The sequence below is a fragment of the Panthera uncia genome, unplaced genomic scaffold (assembly GCF_023721935.1).
Source record: "Panthera uncia isolate 11264 unplaced genomic scaffold, Puncia_PCG_1.0 HiC_scaffold_326, whole genome shotgun sequence".
In the NCBI taxonomy this organism is placed as follows: Eukaryota; Metazoa; Chordata; class Mammalia; order Carnivora; family Felidae; genus Panthera; species Panthera uncia.
The window spans coordinates 126-21,255 of NW_026059458.1; the positions used below are offsets into that span (position 1 = coordinate 126).

The window sequence follows — 21,130 nt, forward strand, 5'->3', positions numbered from 1 at the left end:
GTTGCAAAACGAAGTCAGATCTCTTGCAAACCATGCAGAATGTAATGGAATCAATTAAAGGCCTGCTGGAAAGCAGAACGGCCAGCCACACCGCGGGTGAATGAGGAGTAGGCCGATTGGACCCAGTGTGGACGTGAGAGAAGAGAAAACCAGCAGAAGATAGCAGGATGCTTCACGTGAGAATGATTCAAAGGTCAAGGGGTTAAAAGAAGCTTTGGGGTAAAACAGTTAAGGTTTGGTGTATTTTTGCAAAGAGGAGGCTTTTTAAGAGAGGGCTGAAAAGTCAATCGCAAAACAAAGGATATTCCATCGAGCTGTTATGCAATCTTGTGCACACAATTGAGCTAAAAGTCAACAGTTCTTTTGCTGTTTATTCTATGACTTATTGCATGGTTGCAATTCTAACCTAAGTCTCTTAACTGAAAGGTGAAAATAAACTTAGGTCCATCACTTCCAGATGCATTTTAAAGGTAAGGTTGCAAATCAAATGTTTTTACTGTCAAATTTTACCCACCCGCCCCCCACCAGTGGATTGACTTACTTTGTGTCCTTTCTCTATTACCCATTGTCCACAGGTAACCAAGACCTCCTGAGGGGTCCAGTCCTGTATCACTGCCACCTCTCTAAATTAGGCCCCCTTGGGGCTTCCGGGTGGCTCCGTCGGTCAAGCCTCGGACTTCGGCTCAGGTCATAATCTCGCGGTTTGTGAGTTTGAGCCTCGCCTCGGGCTCTATGCTGACAGCTCAGAGCCTGGAGCCTGCTTCGGATTCTGTCTCCCTCTCTCTCTGCCCTTCCCCTGTTCTCTGTGTCTTAAAATAAATAAGTAAACTTTTTTTTTTAATACTATAAGGTCTATGCCACCGTTCTCATCTTTGACGAGGAGGCTGAGGTACAGAGAGATTAGAGAACTTGTTCGAATGTGCATGTGAACTTCACGTCCTGAGGAAAAGAGTGCTGCTTCTCCTCAAGGAAGGTAAGCTGTTTCCAGGGCTGTCCCCGAGCCCAGACTCACCTGGCCGTGTTCAGGTTCCGATAGAGCTGCCCGAGGGACTCCAACAGCCTCCCCTCCATCTCTCGGTCCCTGAGTTGCTGAGCTAGGGCCAGCCAGTGCTCATGGTAGGTGATGCATGCCTCGGGGTTTGGGGATACAGAGCTGTAGAAATGGCAGAGGGATTTGGTGACCTGAAGCTGACCTGAACATAAAGCAGGGACATGAATGAGATCACTTGAGATAGGACGAGGGCAAAACGTGATCGAACACTTTTCTCTGAAGCGTGCAACAGTGTGGGACATACTCACTCTTTAGGTGCCGATGCCTTAAGCCCAACAGCAATGCCATTTCATAACAAAGGCGGCCGCTGGCCAGCTGATGTCCAGATACCAGGACTTGGGCCAACCAGAGAAGCACCTGTACTAATTCCATGTCTGTCTCCACGCTGGTCTGGAGTTCAGAATAGAGTCGGACGGCCCGCAGGAGATAGTCCTTGGCTGGTTGCCGAGCCCAGGACTTAAGAGTTAGGTGGCCAAGATTGGCCAAAGTCACCGCCTGGTTACGCACGTTCCCCATTTCCTGAGCTCTGTTCAAAGCCCGGAGATAGTTCTTGGCTGCCCTGTTCACCCGGCCTTCACCTTGAAGTGCAAGGCCCAGGAGGTTATGGACCACCCCCTTTTGGGTGATGCTCTCCATCTCCTTCTGAGAGTATAGCAGCGGCTCAAGAATGTCCAACGCCTTCTTTGCCTGGCTGGCTACGAGATAAGCCCACGCCAGGCACAGGGAAGACTCGAAGGCCTCCTGCTCACCCAGCAGCTGCCCTAGCACCAAGGCCTGGCTCAGGTAGTGGATGGCGCCATCAGGAGACCTGTGTTGGAGGTACACTTTGGACAGGATGAGACACAGGGCCCTCTGGGTGCTGCGACTGGCCTGCTCTTCACAGGCAACCAGCGCCTGCCTGAGCGCTGGGCAGGCCAGGGCAGAAACTTCACCCCAGCTTAAAGAGGGAACTCCAAGGAGCTTGGCGGTGTTCTGGAGAACCAGGTAGACCTGCCAAATTGGAAGGGACATCCCTTGGGCACTCTGGGTACCACGTTGCTGGACAGAGGCCACCGCAAGGTGTGGAAGATATTTCTTATCGTACAGAAAACTCAAGACGGTGGCCACGGCATCCAGGTCAGGAGGGTGTCCAGAGAGGAGTTGCAGACGCTCGGCAAAGGGCAGGACCTCCTCATGCCGGCCTAGGTCCAGGAGCAATCGGATGGCCAGGAAGCAGGCCCTGGCCTCCAGAACACAGCTGCCAGCCACAATCCCCTGGCGTAGCACATAGGCCACAACGTCAAGCTCATTCTTGGTGCTGGACTCACGGTCAGGCAGGCAGGCCAACAGGGCACCTGCCTTTTCCAGCAGGGCTGAGCCTTTATGCCTCAGCCTCTGCCTCAGGTAGATGGCAGCCAGATTGATGTACAGAGCAGCCACCAAGGATAGGTCCTCAAATGCCCCATCGAGGATGTACATAGCCTCCTCAAAGTACACCCTGGCCTGAGAGAGTTTGACCCTCCTGACGCTCAGCCGGCCCAGGAGGAAGCAGAGCCGGGCATGGGCCCAGGTCATGTGGTTCCTCTTGGCCCACTTCCTTGAGGCCTCCAGGTAGGCCACAAGTTCGTCCTCCTCAGAGAAGCTGTAAAAGGAAGACGTGAGGAAAGAGAAGGAGGAGTCGTAGAGGCTCCTAAAGTGGTCAGCGTAGCCCTCGTGATCCAGAAACGCCAGCATGGGGGCGAAATTCTCAGCCTCCTCCTCTTCCTGACCAGTGTTTAGGTCCACGAGCAGTTCTGGGTCATCGAGGTCATCGGGCTCTGGCAAGTGATAGCTGTCTGAGGCTGCTGAGAGGAGCTCCTCCTCCAGGCTGGAGTCCTCGGAACTGCTGGACTGTCTGGAGCCCACGGCCTGATGCTCCTCCCAGGCTCTACCAGTCCTGGCCTCCTTGAAGCCTTCAGGCTGGGACGCTGTAAGGGACAGGCAGAGTTGGGCAACCCTAAGCACCTGCCACTGTGGGGGCCAGCTCCTGGCAAGAGGGCAGGAGGCTGTTCTGAAGGACCGGAGGTCAGGTTCGGCATGATCTCTACTCACCACTTAGATCGTTTGGAAGATTCTGGATGGATTCAAACCCACCTGGATAGAGAGGAAAGACAGACCTGGTGTTAGGTCAGAATAGGCCACCATGCCTAGGCCTGCAGGTATATACCCCCGACCCGTGGTCCCCTCAGGGCCCTTTGTGTTTAAATTTCTCTAAGAAACTGGGCAGAATCTTCTCCTTTATCATCAGCTTAAGAGCTGTAGGGACCTGGAGAGCATCTTGTTTAAGCCACTCACTTCACGGTTGGGCACTGAGGTAGAAATAAGACCCAGAGCCAGAAAAGAAAAGTGGAGAAGCTAGAAACACGAGCTCTCTTCTAGGAGGTGTGGGAATGGGGAGGATGACAAAATCTAAAGGCCCAAATCTCCCAGGCAGATGACAACAGAGCCATGATCAAAACTCCCAAGCATGGCGCACTTTGTGGCATGTGGCATCATGCCACGTGGACACCCTTCCTTCTTCCTTCCTCCATTCGTTCATCGTTCATCTTCTCAACAGTCATTGATCCAGTATGTACGATGGGACGCGGGACTAGGTGACCAAGGGTGACTAATGAAGCAACTAGAGTGAAGAGGCCACTGAGCGTCCTGGTTTTGGTCCTCACGTAACCTCATGGGATGAGGTAGAAGGAACAGTCTTGAGCACAGCATTTAGATATTTTGAGTCTGAGGTACTCGCAGGGGCTCTAGGCTGAGAATGAAGTAGATCTGTAGCCAAAGAAAAAAGTTGAGACTTGCAAATACAGATTGAGGACCCACAGCCCCTCCCAAGGAATGGGCCCAGGCCCTAGGAGAAGTGTTTGGACAAGAAAGCAAAGCAGCTGGTGGAGGGGAGTTTGTGAATGAGCCAGAGAAACACCAGCATCTCCCGGCAGGTGGGAGGCAGTGAAGGAGATTGGAAAGGCACAATCCGAGAGAAAAGAGACACAGAGACCAAGGTGCCTGTGGGACCATCGCCTGACATCACAAAAGTGGAAGAAGGCTGGTCGAGAACCAAGAAGGCACCTTGAGTTTGGCAGCAAAGAACTTAACTCTCTTAGCAAAAGCAGTCATGGTACAACTGTGGAAACGAAGACCAGGTTCGTCTCCATGGGACAGGGGCTTCTGGAAATAAGATTCTAACTCTTCCTGGCAGAGAAACAACAGCTGCCTGTGCCCTCACTCTGCGCTCTCCAATGAACTTTGAGGACAGCAGGCCCTTCACCAAGTCAAGCCTCTGCCTACCACTCTCTGTGAGAGTCGTTGTCCATACTTGAGATCTGTAAGCTCTGAAGGGTAGAAGGCCCCATGGCCAAATGTGGGAGAGATAGGGAACCGGGCTCTGGAGAGCTACCGTTGTGCCCTGGCCCTCCCTGACGTTGAGAGCACATGAGAGTCTCACTGCAGCCATATCTCTCCAGGCCAGGGCCACCAAGAACACAAATGGTGCGTGAGTTGCAAAAAGATGCTCCCTCTGGGAGGAAGAAGTACCCACAGGCACTCCTTCCTGGGGCACAGGACTTGAGGAAGCTGGAATTTACCAACAGGATGCCCCTCTGCTGGTTGCCTTGGTGACAGTGGAAACCTTTATAACCACTAGGCTCTGCCCTGCATCCAACAGAGAGGCACTCTCGCTCTTTAGATAGGAAGCAATCGGCTACCTGGGACCTGCTCCTAGATCTCTCCCAATCATTGGATCAACGGTTGGTAGATCCCTTAGATCCAAGTCTGTGGCCTGCCCCTGCTGAAGGCAGACCCGAAGTAGTCCTGGATTGTCGGACCTCAGCAACCCCTGCCAGACAACGTCCACAGCTTCAGCTTCCTGGTCCAGCCTGGTAAGGGATGTGATCTGTTTGTGGCAAGAAAGTTCTGCCAGGGCTGATGCAGATGCCTGGGCTAGGTGCTCCTCACAAGTGCTCCTTGTGCATGGTGAAAGATTCTAATGCCCACCTCTGCTCCAGGGAGCGGGCCTGTGTGTTCCCTCGGCAGATTCTCTGTCCTGGGCCCATGAACTGTGCCCCATCTGACCTGACCACACAGGGGTGGACACAATATCACCAGCACTGAAGAGATGGGAGAACCACTCAAACCACTCAAACCACTGTCGTCCTTCCTGACACAGAGCAGCGGGCCTTTCCAAAATAAGGAAAAGGAGTGGCAGTCGTTCGCTCAATCAGTCATGCAGAAACTGATGAAAACTGCCAGCACCGAGGTCCCCCCCCCACCCAAAGCCAACACACCCCAACAGACGAATGTCATTCTGTGTTGGGGCCAGTGTGGTAGAGGAGGGAGGGTCCTGACTAGAAAGTGGGGAAAGGCGGTTCTTGGCCTGGCTCAGGCACAAATTCACCAGGAACTCAATTTCCAATCTATAAAATGAGAGGAGAAATCACCTCTTAGAACCTGTAACCTTCTACAGTCCTGCCTTTATCATTGGGGACCTAGACCCCCTTCAGCCCTAGGGGGAGAGACCTCAGTCTCAACTCAGGCAGTTTTCTTCTCCAAGATTAGAAGGGAAGGCTCAATCTGGTTGACCTCGCATGCTATCGCTGAGCTGAGCTTTCAAAGGGGTCTGAGGAGCAAATACTCACTAAGCCGGTAGACAGACGCTATGTCAGTATGAGCAAGGGTGTGGAGGAAGCTGGCACACTCAGCTTTCCTGTCACTTCCCAGGACCCACAGAGAGCATCTTTCCTCATCGCTGAAAAAGGCGGAGCTCTTGTTCCTGCATTGAAGAGAAAAGACATGGATGTTGATCGGTGCCAGGCCCCAGATGCAACCGTTCTCTCTCCAGCCCAGGATATAGCGAAGGCCACAGAGAAACCGCCAACTCGCTTGCCATAGCTGAAATCAGACTCCTCAGCTCATTGTTGCATAAGGTATTTGCCTCTCCTGCCAAGGAAGAAAAGCTATCAGCACCGCACTCATGAAGAGATGAGCTATGCTGCTGCTGAACAGGTCGAAGTGGAGATGAAAACACCCCTCCTGTTGAAACTCCATCTCTCAAGAAAAACAAAGGCCCTTCTCTCGACCCCTCCCCTTTCTTGGAGACCACCCAGTGCCCATTTTTAATGGAAAGAGGAATTTGTTGCCCCCAAAGGGAAGGGTTGAAAAGGGACCGTTAAGAGATATTTCTTTGTCAGGGACGGGTGGCACAATCTAGAGGAGCGATGAAGAAAGTTTGACTATGGTCAGAAGGGACTTTTCACAACTGCTGTCATCTCATTTCACGACACAGAACAAAAGCACTATGTGGCATTCAGAGAGTGGATGGGAAGTGGGGAGAAGGAAGGTCAAGGGCGGCAAGAAGTGACTGCAGATAACAGAGATCCTTATACTTGCTGTGCTGTATAAACTCGTTGTTAAAACCAATTTGCTTACTAGAAATTCGCCATCGAATCAAAGAATGTGGAAGCTAGAAGTGCTTTGGGAAGAATTCAATCCAGAATCTACCTGAACAATTTTTAAGATCTCTTTCAGGTCTAAATCAGGCTGGGTTTTTTTAAACCTCAGAATCCATTTTTTTAAACAAAAATAACTTGGAAGGCCCGAGAGTTAATAACGGCTACTAGTTGGGGGGCGGGGAGCTTATCGTGAATCAGACCGTCTGAGCTCATATAGTCTACACAATTGCCCTCTGAGGCAGGAGCTATTCTTATCACTTTTTGCAAAGGATGAAACTGACACACAGAAAAATAAAGTCGGTGGTTAGGAAGTGGTACAGCAGGATGTAAAAAAAGCTTCTCTAGTTCAAGCTGAATTGAGGGAGGGGCAGGGATGAGAGTGCTGTGGTCTGCCACCTACATTTGTCCCCACAACTCAGGTCAACCCGGTGATGAGAAGGCCAGGAGCTAATGTGAACGGCTCAAGGTGGCACCACCAGTTCGTGGCAGAACGGGCACGAAAGCTCTGTCCCGACACCGGGCCCAGGACTCTTTCCATGACACTTACTGACTCTGCACCTCTCTGGCCTGACTTCCAGATTCTCCCAGACCATGAGAGCAGCCATCCTCAAAAGAGCACCTAGCTGAAATCTACAACTAAACTTAGCTGAGGTTAAAAAAAAAAAAAAAATTATAGGATTTCAAATCTCTGTAGAACCCTTACATTTTACACAGGATTTCCTGAACTCGCTATTTCATTTAGCAACATGCTCAGAATGACACAGCTAGAAAGCGGTCAAGCTGAGACAGAAACTGTGATCTTCTGCCTGTGTGCCTGTTGCCTCATAGCTGATCTGCTAATGGCCTGAGTCCCAGCTATTTAGAAAGAGTCCAAGATGCCTCACAAATTACATTAGGGTTTCCCTGGCATGGAAATTGGGTTAGAATGGTAGGACTTCTAGAAATAGGGCAGGCTGAGCTGCTCCACAGGGGGCTACTCTCACCCTCATACACAGACAAATCCTAGATAAAACGTGACGTGGATGAATATTCTCATACATTCTTTAACCTGAAAGGAAGCAAAGGAAATGCCTGGGAGCCAGAAACAAAAGGAGAAACCAAAGTCAAGTTGAGAAGCCAGAGCAGATGGCCCAGAGACCCCAGGGGTTCTCAGCTGGGATACTTGCCCTCAGAGTTGGGGCTCACCTTATAATGCCACACAGGGACAGGAGATGTGACTTTGGGTCTATGTGAAGCCGGGAAGCTGAATTGAGCTCCCTACATAGCTTTGAGCTCCCTTTGAGCCTGAAGTCTGGAAGAACTACAACTTCTGTAAAGAGGAGATGGGAAAACTTGCCTGCCAACAACACATTTTCCATCTGTGTGAGTCTCTGGAAAAAATCAAACACCTGGACTCACACCATTAGAAGGTGTGGGCTCTGAATTACACTGTACAATGGAGGTATCAGAGTCAGAGAGCTTAACATTGAAAAACCAGCTCTGGACCTTGAGTTTCCTTGAGTTCCTAAGTTTTCAAGGAAAACAAATGCCAAAACTGCTCTACTGGGATGTTTTCTTCAGTCCGGCTTCATGCAGAGACCATGTTTTAAAATGTTGGGAATTCATTCACGTAACCAAAAATACAAACGCGAGGAAAGGAGCCACGGACAAAGAGTGCCAGCAGGTGCACAAATAGGTAAATGAACACTACAAAAGCTAGAAATAGCAACACCCTAAAGAGTAATTTATAATAGGCATGGTTAACATGATGAAATAAAAGACTGAATAGAAGCTACAGAGAAAATATGAACCTGGTCAGTAGCAACAAGTATATGTGAAAAATAGCAAAATACAAATTCTAGACATGAAAATAAAGGCATGGACACTTAGGACGACATGAGTTGAGTTAAACGGCAGGTTTTGTCTCAGCAGAGGAGAGAATTAGTGAAACTGAAGACGGTTCTGAGGAAATCACCCAGAATGCACCTAGAAGAACAAAAAGATGAAAAATGGAAAAGAACCGATTAAGCGAGATTGAGGATAGAATGGCAAGTCCAACATACCTCTGATAGGAATATTCCGGAAGAGAGACTAAAAAGAATGAGAGAGAGGCAATATTCAAAGGGAGAATGACTGAGAATTTTCCAGAATTGAAGAAAGACATGAGTCTTCAAATTGAAGAAGTACACCACGTCCTAAGCAAAATAAATAAAAATAATAAAAATTTTAACATGACTTCCATTTCTTTAGGGTTATTGGTCTTTTCATGTTTCCCGTTTCTCCTAATCCTTCTTTCTGGGTTCAACGATCTATTACTTGACTGTTCGATTTACAGGATGAAAGTTAAACAGAAAAGATAAGGGCATAAATTAATGAAATAAAAACAAATAAAGTAGAAGAAAATAATAAAGGTAAATGTGAAATTAGTGAAATAGAAAACAAACAATAGACGGTCAACATCAGAAAAATTGTTTCTGAGGATTAATAAAATGGACAAAACCCTGGCAAAACAGATTTGAAATTTTATATTAATAGTTATTTTCCCCTCCACTTTGAAGGCTATTCCATACTCAGCTAAATTATCATTCACAAGTATTTTTTAAGTATATTTAAGACAAACAAGGACTGAAGACTGAGAGTAGTTACAACTCACAGATCTCCAATGAAATAACTACTAAAAGATACATGATGTGAACAAGGGAGTGGACACCTTGCGATAAATATGTAACAGAAAAATCACATCTAAGTATATCATAGTACAAAACATTAGTAAGAATAACCTTTAAAAAATGAGGAAAAAAGGTGCCTACCTGCCAAGAAATGGCTGTGAGATTAACAGCAAATTTATCATCAGCAAAAATAGATGCCACAAGAAATGGAATTATAGGGACACCCGGGTGGCTCAGTCAGTTAAGTGTCTGACTTCGGCTCAGGTCATGATCTCACGGTTCGTGTTTGAGCCCCAAGTTGGGCTCTATGCTGACAGCTCAGAGCCTGGAAACTGCTTCAGATTCTGTGTCTCCCTCTCTCTCTGCCTCTCCCCCACTCATACTCTGTCTCTCTCACAAAAATAAAATATTTTTTAAAAATTCTTTAATAAAAAAAAGGCAGAGATAAACAATATGAAGTATAAAAAAGGGGATGTAAGAAACAGAATTTTTCAAACTTCTAATACTATGAAATACTGGCTTTACTCTTATATTCTTTTATCTGATATTGAGTGCATTAATTTTTCAGTTTTGCTTATTTTTTAATTTACACATTTCAATGTATACATTTCCTTTAAGTAACACTTTGGTGAAATGAACTATATCTACTATAATGTGAATATCCTAAATTTACCCTATCAACTGAAAAAAAGGCCAGTTACAGAAAAAAAAAAAATTTATATACATTTTTAAGTACACAAAACTCTAGTATGTTGTTGTTGTTGTTTTTGCAAGTGAACATCTATTCCTAAAATGTATCAGAATAAGGACTGGGAGGATACATATCAAATTCAAATAGAGTCTGCCCCTGGGGTAAGAATCAGGACCAGAAGGCAAAAGTCAGAAGGAGTAAAAAGGGTCTTCAGTTATATCTAAAGACATTTTTCCCTCAACACACACACACACACACACACACACACACACACACCAAATACTCTTTAAAAACACAAAATCAAAAGAAAAGAATGGTCTGGCATTCTGTCACCATCAGAAGCTTTTAAATCTCTAAAGGCACTCTGGCCAAAACAAATACCATGTCTATTTAGACAGAATGCCTGCCCCCACGTTTTAAGAACTGGTTTTCCAGCTGCTGTTGCTGTGAAACTACGTAGCTGATAGTGAAATATGTGCTGTTAAAAAAAGGAAACCCTCAACTTTGCCTCCTTGGAAAAACAGGATCCCTTTCCCATGTGTCAGAGGCACAGACCAAACCTGTCTCACAAAACAGCTTCTGTGAAATTTCACTCTTAATTGTCCCAATCTGGTTAAATAAATACAGATGGATGGATGCATGGATGGATGATGGATGGATGGGAGGGAGGGAGGATGGATGGATGGATGGATGGATGGATGGTTGGATGGATGAGTGGATGAATGAATGAATGAATGAATGGATGAATTAATGAATGAATGAATGTACTCTTTAGGGAGTAATATACTAGCACAGGGAGGGAGACCATGGGAAGAGGAAGGACACCAGCAAATGCTAGACCTTCTTCAGAAACCTGATACCACATGAGTACAGACTAAGAGTGACACCCAGTGGCCAGACCACCTGCATAACACACAGGATAATTCCCAGGACCTCCACACCCTGACTGTTGCTTGTGACCAGGTGGTTTATGGACTTTGACTCTCATTGCTGTGATTTGGGGAGGTCTGTAATCTAGGGAGTGCTTTGGGGGAAGAGGGGGTGTGATAAGCCACTCCCCCTGCCCCGCTCCTTCTTCCCTCTCTCCCTGTCTCCTGGCTCACTTTCCCCTTCCCTACCCAATATGTAGTCTCTAGTGATGGGGTCCCACAGGTGACGAGGTAGAGAGGCCATCAGAAGACACTAGAAACAAGGAGAATTTCTCATGCCACCACTTCAATACAGGGGGTTATGTTCTTCACAGTGAGAGTGGGCCCAACGAAGTCAGCTAAAATGTGGTAATCAAATTAATTTAGAGGTACAAGTACCATTTGGGGCAAGGTACGAGGTACAGAAGTCCCATAATGTATGACATCTGACACATTGCCCCCGACATCTTATTCAAACTGCTTCTCAAAGATTACCCATGGCAGTAACAGCACTAGTAAGAGTCAATGCGTATTGGTCATATACACACACACACTGTGCCACGCACCATTCCAAGTGCTTTACATGTACAGTATTAGCTCATGTTACCTCCTGACAACCCTATGGGCAAGTACTAACATTGTATGCATTTTACAGTTGAGATACCTGAGGCATAGAGACACCAATGGACATATCCAAGGTCCTGAAGCTGGGAAGCTAGCGGAGGCACACAATGTGCTCACATATCCATAAATGCCTCTCAGGCAGTCTGGCTCTGGAATTCTGATCACCGAGCTATGCTGCCTCCCGATGACCAGTGACCTCCCCATGGTCACAGACCTCTCAGTGACCAGTGACCTCTCAACGGCCAATCCCAAAGGCCTTTCAGCAGGCCTGCTTTACCGCTTTGCAGCCTGCAACAGTGTTCATGATCTCCCCACCTCCCTTCCTCCCTCCGCCTCATCTTGCCCCTTTGTTCCTTCGTCTCCTTTGCTACATTTCTTCTTCCTCTGCGCTGTAAATTGTTCTTCCCCACCAAATCTCAGTGCTCTTTATTCTTTCTCCCTCTTACCAGGACCTCAGCTGCAGAACTGTGTTGCTGAAAAAAGAACGCTAGCTTTAACATCAGGATTCTGGGGTCCCAGACGCGGAACCTTGGGTTCAGCCCTTTCACTCCTAGGGTCCGCACTAGCCCCCGCGGTAAATGAGGGGGTGGCTTGAGCAGTGTTCTCATTGTGGCTGCATATTAGCCCCACCTGGGGAACTTCCATAACCATGGCTGCCCAGGGCCCACCTGCACCAATGAGATAGAATCTCTGGGGGCAGAACACAAGCATCCATATTTATAAAGCTCTTGGAATCTCTAAATTCCTGTTGACTGGTCCACAGCAGTGACCTCTGCTCTCCGTTCCTTCCACCCCTTCCTAAGTGCCAGCCTCAGCATTCTCACTGGTCTCCTGCCTCGAGCTTCTCCCCTGCCCATGCACACCTCGCTCAAAGCCATGGTTAGAGAAGTTCCAGGCACATCATTTGTCACCCTTTCTCAGAGACACTCGCTGGCTCCCCGTTCTCTGCCAGATAAAGGACACAGGCCCCTGCACAGGCATTCTCCGTCTGCCACCTCATGGCCACGTCATGCCCCGCCAAGTCTTTGCCACACCAGTGCTCTCCTGATGACCTGCTTCTCAATGAGCAGGAGCCATTCCTCAAGCATCCCCCTCACTTTTCCTACCTGTGTTCACGTTTCTCCATTTCCATCAGTTGAAATATCTTGCATCATACAAAGCTGGCTCAAATACTGCCTATTTCATGAGAGTTCTCCGAACACCCTTTTCCTCCTTATAAACTCCCATTCACTCCATAATCCTTTAGGGGCTCAGTGAGTCTCTTCCTTGATTAGACTCACTTGGATTCCCACATTTCTGTGTAGGGAAAACGACCTTCTGTCTCTTCTCCCTATAAAGGTCAGGGCTTAGAAGGAGATTTTGCCCTTCTTCCACTCTCTTCAGTGGCTCTTTCACACAAAGGAAGGGATTCCAGTCCGAGTGTTCAGGGCCTTCAATAATCCTTGAGCCACGTTTTCCCTGTGTCTCAATGTGGCAGCCAACTCTGTTCCTTCTGGTACTTTCTGGGCCCAGGCTTCCTACTGTTTCTTATCCTCATGCAGGAAGGCCAACCCAGGGAGACTGGTCAATATTCCTGCTGCTCATTGGTCACACGATCTGCTTCTCAGAACCAGCCCTCTAGACTCCAGGCAGAAATGAGTGGAAGATATACTCTACCATCGTGGCCAACACTGTTGCCACACAATTAGCTTTCAGCAGGTAAACCTCCATGGGAGGATCTCTCCTTTCCCTGAGCTGTAATCTATAGGTCCCTGTGCAAGCCCTTCCCTAATGGGGCCCCTTGATTGGATGGGTAAGTGGCAGAATACAAGAGCCAACACCACACATGCAGGGATGACAGCAGGCCCTTCACCTTGGGGCCATGCTTCTCTCCTTACAGGAAGGCTTTCATGACCATCTGCTGAACGGAACTGACCTGACTCATTCTTGATCACTCATCCTCCCCTTCCCATCAGCCCTGGGGACAGCCTTGGTGGTCAGAATGCACTCTTCCGGCTCTGTCTTGCCAGGCAACCCTGGAGCTCATCTCAATCCCGTTCAGGATGGGGTGGGGCCACTGGGAAGGCGCCCGCTCCAGGATCCCAGAGGGCCTCTCTGCCATACTCACACTGGGGAGTAAGACTCAGGATCTATGTTCCTGGTGGGGACAAAGCCCACTTCTCCTGAGCGTGTCGACTTTCCAATGAACCACTGAAGCCCAGGGATGACAAAGCCGATGATCTCGATGCTTTCTCCCTGGTGAAAATTCAGCTCATCCTTTTCTTCCCTCTCATATTCTTTCCAGGCCTTACATTTTCCTCTGCCTGTGGGGAGATAACATCCATGTCAACTAAGTAAGGCAGAAACTGCTTCCAGCATACTATGAAATGAAGGGTCCCCAGAATTTAGAATTTCAAGGACCAGTAAAATCGTCTCCCCACCACACCCCCCTCCCCACCAAAAAAAAAAAAAGAAAGAAAGAAAGAAATTGGCAGGAATGACACAGGGTAACTGGCTTTTAACTTTGCCAAACTAGGACATTCAAAGAAAGGAACTACCATCCACTGTCACCTTCACTTTACAAAAGAAATGACGTATTAACAAATGCAGGAGAGATCATCTCAGAATACTGGATATACGCTAAAACTGAATAAAGTTCACTCATGGCAAGCTGAAAAGCTTCCTATATCGTCCTACTATGTCTGATTTGCCATTATCACATAAATACTTTGTCATGCTTAGCACAAATTGACAGACCAGTGTGAAAAACATTGTGGGATCTCTCCATTTCCTTCCAACTCCTTTGGCCACTATGAGCCTCGGTTTCCCCAACTGTACAATGAGAATAATAAGAATGCTTGTCTCGGGGCGCCTGGGTGGCGCAGTCGGTTAAGCGTCCGACTTCAGCCAGGTCACGATCTCACGGTCCGTGAGTTCGAGCCCCGCGTCAGGCTCTGGGCTGATGGCTCGGAGCCTGGAGCCTGTTTCCGATTCTGTGTCTCCCTCTCTCTCTGCCCCTCCCCCGTTCATGCTCTGTCTCTCTCTGTCCCAAAAATAAATAAAAAATGTTGAAAAAAAAAAAAAAAAAAGAATGCTTGTCTCATAAATATTAGGAAAAGCCAAAGCGATTACATGCCCCAATGCCTGGTACCTAATCAACCCTCCATAAATGTTAGCCTCGTGTCACCGGTGAACAGAAAACTGCTCAGGACCCAGAGGGATTTGGAAGACTTCCCTTCTGACGATGGTCATTACTCAGCTTGATGAGTTTCCCAGCTAAGATCTAGTAATGACATATTTATAAGCTCCGTACCGTCCAGTTTACAAAGTACTAATTAAGCCCATTTTCTCAGATCCTCCCCAGAGTCCCAAGGGGATCAGAATCCCCTTTTTATAGGTTAAAAGGTGGAAGCACAGAGAAGGTATGTGATTTGTCCAAGGAACTCAGTCTCTCAACTTCTGGTTAGCACTTCTTTCCGCTAATCCTGCTTTGCTTGGAACGATGGTTTTTATGTGTCTTAGTTTCGGTATTTGCGTTAGGTGTTCTGCTGAAGCTACTGGCTTTTTTTTTTTTTTTTTTTTTTTTTTTTTGTCCCCTGACATTTTTGATCAAGTTATTATCGGCTGTGTGTTCAAGGTCAGAAATTCCCACCACTTCGTGGGTTGATGGGATCTGTAGTGCGTTAAACACCTGCAGCGCGAAAAAACCATACTAAGAGATTTTCAGATGTCCTTTGGTGGATTTCTCATGATATTCGAAGTCAGTTTTATGGTAACATTATACTCATTAGGAACATATGGCACAGTAATCTTGTGAACCGACGGAGATCACGCTGGTCTTAAGGTGTGGAGTGAGAATCTGAACCCAGAGCAGACGTCACAGCCCTGTATTCATAACTCCAGGGAATGCTTTTACTGCCTCAGATAGCTGAAAATCTTATTTATGGTCAACTGATTGATTAGATCTAATATCTGGGTTCCATAATTCCCTGCATTTCTTTTTATAAAGTGCTATTTGGGAAAAAAAAAAAAATAAAGTGTCATTGGAGCCCAGAGCGTATAAAATTGCACTTGGGCTAAGTTGGTTGGGAGTGGGGAGGGGCTCTAAGGGTGAAGATGAACGGAATTATATTTCAGACACTTAGAAAACATTACAGTTCATTTCCAGTAGATACACATATACTTATAGCCACATGTGTGTATGTGTATTTATGTGTACTCACATCCTTACACATGCGTACAGAGATTACCTAGAATATACGCATATATACATAATACATAATGTTGCATATATATGTAAATATATATAGACTTCATTTCTCTATTCAACAAATATTTACTGAGTATATCCATTGTGTGCCAGGCATTCTGACTCTTCCTACATTCAAGACCCATTTCACCTAACTTTAAGGGAAACTGGAAAAACGTTTTGACCAGAGATTGAGAACAGGCAGCCTGCGGCCCACATGCGGCCCACACAAGGCTGCTTATTCACCCATATGTCTTTAAATCCCTATGGTCCCTACCACTCCCCTACCTCTCCTATTCAGGCCCTCTCTGCCCCTGGGAGCATTTGTATCAATAGCCCTGGGTTGAGACTTCTCATTTCACAGGCAAGGAAACCCAGGTTATAGAGAGCAACCACTTTCTCCAAGTCCAGGGAGCAGCAGAGGTTAAACAGGAATTCCCATCAATGGACTCCAAACTTGCAGATAAAGTTAGGAGGCAGGGCGATATGATCTCCCCGACAATACCGTCTTCAACTCAGCCATACCTATCTGATAGGAGCCTGTCCAATCCCTCTTCCTGGAAAAGCCACAGCTTCCTGGGTAGTTCTTTAGGAACCATCTGCCAATGGAAACGCGGGGTTTGCAAACACGGATTTCAAAAAAACTGACAACAGCGAGCAGAATAGGCCGTTAAAATAACAATGAGGGTGATAATGGGTAAGTATCATGGTTATTATTCCTATTATAATGATGACTGACATTTATTGGGCATTTAAGCACTGTGAAAAGGAGAGGAATTCAGCAGGCCTGGGATGATTTTTTTGGCTCTGCGATTAGTTGGCCAGTGAAATAACTAACAAGGGATCCCTTTCCATTATCACTGTCAAATTCTCTGCCAGAGCCAACCACACGGTCCACAGCCTGGAATCGTGCATATTGTCACTCGGTATGTGACAATCTCCCGGTAGGGATTTTCAAACTTTAGTATGGAACACATCCTCTTACGTTCAAAGGGAGCTTATATAAAATGCAAATTCCTGAATCTAATCCTAATAGAGTCTGAAGATGGCCAGGGGGGCACTGAATTTATAGTAAATCCCCAGATGATTCTGATACAAATGGTCCCCAGCCCCCACATTGAGAAACATTGCATTTGGAGATCAGGCAGTAGGTTTCCTCTTAGGTACAATGTCCATCTGAAATTTTGAGTTGTCTCCAGTTTCATCAAGTTGTGCAAATTTTGACCATTAAAAAAAAAATGACAAAAGACAAAAAACCATCCAGGTTTTCTTCCCTCCCTGGCACCATAGATGCCCATATGTGCAAAAATGTCTCCTCTGTTCCGTGCAGACCTCAGTTCTGCTCTGGGACCCACTCCCAAGATGCAGGTGGCTACTCACTGGTGGAAAGGGAGCGGCAGAGGTTCCAGGGCTGACACGGGCACCAGGCCCCGATGACCAGTCACCAGGGACACGCCCTCCCACTCGGATCCACCTTCAACTATTTTCACGGAGATTAACTCCTTCTTCCAAAGTGTCAGATACTCCCCTTCCTTCTCAGGCGGCTGAGCCACAGAGCACACGGCTCTGCAGAAGAAGTGGCCTGTAGATAATGAGAAAAGCCCCTCCAAGGAGTAGAAGGAAGTGAAAAGGGATTATCACACAACGTAACATTTCTAACAGAAGCCGAAATACTTTTCTTCCTGGGAGTCAAGGACACAGCCAAGGGAGAGGCATCCCAGAGAGACTTTGGGATCCCAGAAGAACTGTACCAGGGGGGGAAAAAAAGCCACTGAGAGGGAAGGCACTTAAATTAGACACCACAAGCTCTGAGTAATTTGTGAGAATAAGGTTTAATTGGGACTTTGCCTTGAAAAAAAAAATGAAACAAAAATTAATGAAAACACATTTAACGGAATTTCAGTTACAATTGCAAGCTTCTGCTTAACCTGAGGACCAGAAAAGAATAAGTTGATTTGGGCGAATATAATTTCTGCAACTAGATTTTACAGTAGCACAGTATGACATTCTTTCCTTCCATTGTGATTTGTGCAATGCAATCATAAACAGCATCATTTTGCAAAAGATTCTATGCAAATCTGGCTTTTTCACTGTGTCTGTGACGTCATCAGTTGTTAACTGATTGGTTGTAGCCCTGCTCAGATTCCTCCTTGTTAACAGATCAGCCGGTGCTCCAAGAAGTTCCCTGACACCATTTTCCTCAATTTCATAAAATCTTGCGGGGTTTGTAAGATCTGCAATTTTATTTCACAATCCAATCATATATATTTTAAAAAGGGATTCTTACTCTCGGATGCACATTAGTATTGTCTGGGCAACTTTCAAAAAATACCAAAGCCTGGCTCCTATCTCTGGAGATTTAATTGGCCCTGGTGGAGCCCTGGCATGGGCGTCTTCTAAAAATTCCCCAAGTGGTTCTAACACCAGAAAATCAGTGAGACTGACAAATATAGCTGTTCGTGGGATGTCAGTGTCAAACCAAGAGATATGTTTGGAGTAATATAACAGGTGGGTTCTTTATGAATATTCTCACCTTTGAATGATTTTTGCCTCTCCGTGTATCCTAATTACTTCAGGGACGCTGATAATAAATATCCACATAAAAGCCCATTCCACCCCACTCCAAGCTCACCTTCCTGTATCAGAAGTCCCAGGTATATTGTTTCCAGGTGTTTCTCATCCACGGAAACTTGGATCTCTGTATCTTCCACCAATCTGCAGTTGAGCCAGTACTTATGGTCAAAGAGGAGATGTTCCAGACATGCAGATACATAGCCTAAGAAATCAAGCCAACAAGATTCCTGGACAACGTGATTTCTGCCATTAGCTGAGCCCAGGAAAGGTTGAGAAAGCTCCTTTTGGAAGTTCCTTCTTGGACTTCCATCCTCAACCTGACCCCATTTAACTGGCATTAGAAGAGCATAGAGAGGTAGCTAGAAAATTTCTAGAGTGAACTGATTCTTCTCAGCATCTGTTGGGAAATACAAGTCATTTTTAAAGGATATTTACCATTTCCAACACGTTTTGAATGTGCAATGAGCTGACCAAACCTAATTACCTTTTTCTAATACATCCATGGAGCAATCTCCAAGATCATAATTTGGACCCTGGGAGGTCCTGGTCACCCCCCACCCCTTCAAGTTTTCCTGACTTGAGTTTCAAATTTCTATGTCCCAGATGATGCAGTGGCTGATGGGCTGCCCATGACCCACAAATGAGTCAGGATTTTCTTTAACATCCCCTCTCTGACCCTCTCCATCAGTCATGCTCAGTATGGTCTCCCTTGTTAAAACCAGACTGGAAACTCTGCAAATTGCAACTATGGGTAATAATTCACACACGCCTATAAATGTGAATGACTTATGTTAAAATTTTGCTTCTCTTTGAGACTGCCTCTTTCTTAAGATGCAAAAACCTGTTTTTTTCCATTCTGACTCTCCATTATACCTGCTTAGGCCTCGTGTGTTTTCTATAATTGTGCATCTTGTACTTTAATTGCACATAAAGCACCTGGGGATCATATTAAAATACAGATGCTGGGCCAGTTGGTCTGGGATGGGTGCTGGGATTCCACTTTTCTAACAAGCTCTACATGAGGCCAATGTTGCTGGTCCATGGAGTACACCTTAAACTGGAGGTGGGTCTCTAAATGGTCACAGGAGATGCACAGTATGGAGAACAGAAAGTCGCCATGACTACAAGAGAAGCTATACCTTCTAGCCAAGAGTGATCTTGACCCCTCCCTCCCTCCACAAGGTCATTTCCTAGAAAACCCTGCAATCTGAGTCCCCTTTAGCAGATAACTTCCCATCCCTTTCTTTGACCCTTTTCCAAAAACATGGGCTACAGTATCCAGAGCTTTACTATTCTGAGCAGCTACTCTGATCTTACTGAAGACTGGTTTCCTTTTTTTTCAAAACCATCAATCTGTATCTCTCCCAGTCCTTTGAATTTAGTAGATCACTAAGAACTTCCTGCCAGTTGATTGATTATCTGAGAAAGTAGTCTCTTCCTGAAATCGAAGAAATGTGGCACATAGCATTTGAGGGTAGTAGTCAATATTTGCTTTAGATTTAGTTCCAGGTAGTTTGTGACATTTCAAAAGTTAACCACCCACGTTAGGGCTCTACCTCTTTCAGTTATCAGAGCTGGGCCAATTCCCCAATGTCAAGCCTTACATATTGGCTGAACTTTGATGTAGTTACATCCTCCAGCTGCTTGCTCCACATCATACCTAAGTTCAAGTAGGTGGAAAACTTCCAGATTTCCTCCATGGTCTTGAAGGTGATGAGGAACTGAGCCTTCTGGGACTGGATACCCACCAACCTGGCTGAGAGGTCCTGGGTAAAGAGAACAGTGAGAAGACCTGGGGTGACAGCGTCTTGTTAATGATCTCATAGACACGCAAAATGCTTCATATGAATTTCTTGATTGTGGCATTGATTTGTTTTTATATCACCAAAAAAAAAAAAAAAAAAAAGGAAACAACCTAAATGTCCATCAATAGGAGACTGGTGAATTATGATTCATCCACGCAATGGAATATTATGATATTACTCAGCCATAAAAAAGAATGAGGAAATTCTTGGTGCTCTGACACAGCTCCAAATATACGCTGCTAGATGGAACAACAGCCACAACAGAAAGAAAGCAAAGTGCAAAGAATACCTTTTGTGTTAAAAAAAAAAAAAAAGGTGTATAAGGGAAGGGGAAGGATAGATAATAGAAGGCACCTTGAAAGAAACTTTGATTGTGAATCTATGTCTAATGAGTATTTTCATAAAGCTGACAGAAAAACCAAATTACACAGAAACAAAAATCATCCACAATCCCCCCTCCTAGAGATCATCGATGTTAACACCCTTGCGTATTAACTCTGAATCCTTTTTCCTCTCCATGAGTTTGGAAGTAACTATTTTTTTTTTAATTTTTTTTTTTAACGTTTATTTATTTTTGAGACAGAGAGAGACAGAGCACGAATGGGGGAGGGTCAGAGAGAGAGGGAGACACAGAATCTGAAACAGGCCCCAGGCTCTGAGCAGTCAGCACAGAGCCCGACGCGGGGCTCGAACTCACATACTGCGAGATCGTGACCTGAGCCGAAGTCGGACGCTTAACCGACTGAGCCACCCAGGCGCCCCTGGAAGTAACTATTTTTATATAAGTAGAACTACATTATGTAAGTTGTTTTGTAATCTTTTGTAACTAAATAATATTTTGTGAACCAGCTCCCTTGTCATTAAATAATCTGCATTCTTCTTAATGGTTACATATGTCATTGCTACATTAATATAATTAATTCTTAACATTGCCTTATGGTTAGACATTTGAGTTGTTTTCATTTTCTTACCATCCTAAACAGTACCGTGATAAACATCCTAGAGTTAAATCTTTGTACACATCTTTGATAGTCTTGATGCAAGTTATTCTGAGATGTGCATTTGGGAATGCAGACATTCATGTTTTCAATCTTAAAATGCGGGAGCCAAACTGCCCTCCAGAAAGGCTGTGCTAGGCCAGT

At 45.9% G+C, this 21,130-nt stretch overlaps 1 protein-coding gene across 1 annotated transcript in view; it reads right to left on the reverse strand.

The window, feature by feature from the left end:
• Positions 1-859: 859 nt before the first annotated feature.
• Positions 860-21,130, reverse strand: part of LOC125917949 (SH3 domain and tetratricopeptide repeat-containing protein 2) — a 34,303-nt gene continuing 14,032 nt past the window's right edge. Inside the window, exons 4-12 of the mRNA XM_049624015.1 lie at positions 19,844-19,949; positions 18,242-18,385; positions 16,990-17,191; positions 16,135-16,208; positions 13,489-13,684; positions 5,698-5,831; positions 3,122-3,163; positions 1,300-2,997; positions 860-1,193 (exon numbers count right to left, since the gene is read on the reverse strand). Coding sequence (XP_049479972.1) covers positions 1,009-1,193; positions 1,300-2,997; positions 3,122-3,163; positions 5,698-5,831; positions 13,489-13,684; positions 16,135-16,208; positions 16,990-17,191; positions 18,242-18,385; positions 19,844-19,949 — 2,781 coding nt within the window. The 3' untranslated portion in view covers positions 860-1,008. The remainder of the gene's footprint in view (positions 1,194-1,299; positions 2,998-3,121; positions 3,164-5,697; positions 5,832-13,488; positions 13,685-16,134; positions 16,209-16,989; positions 17,192-18,241; positions 18,386-19,843; positions 19,950-21,130) is intronic.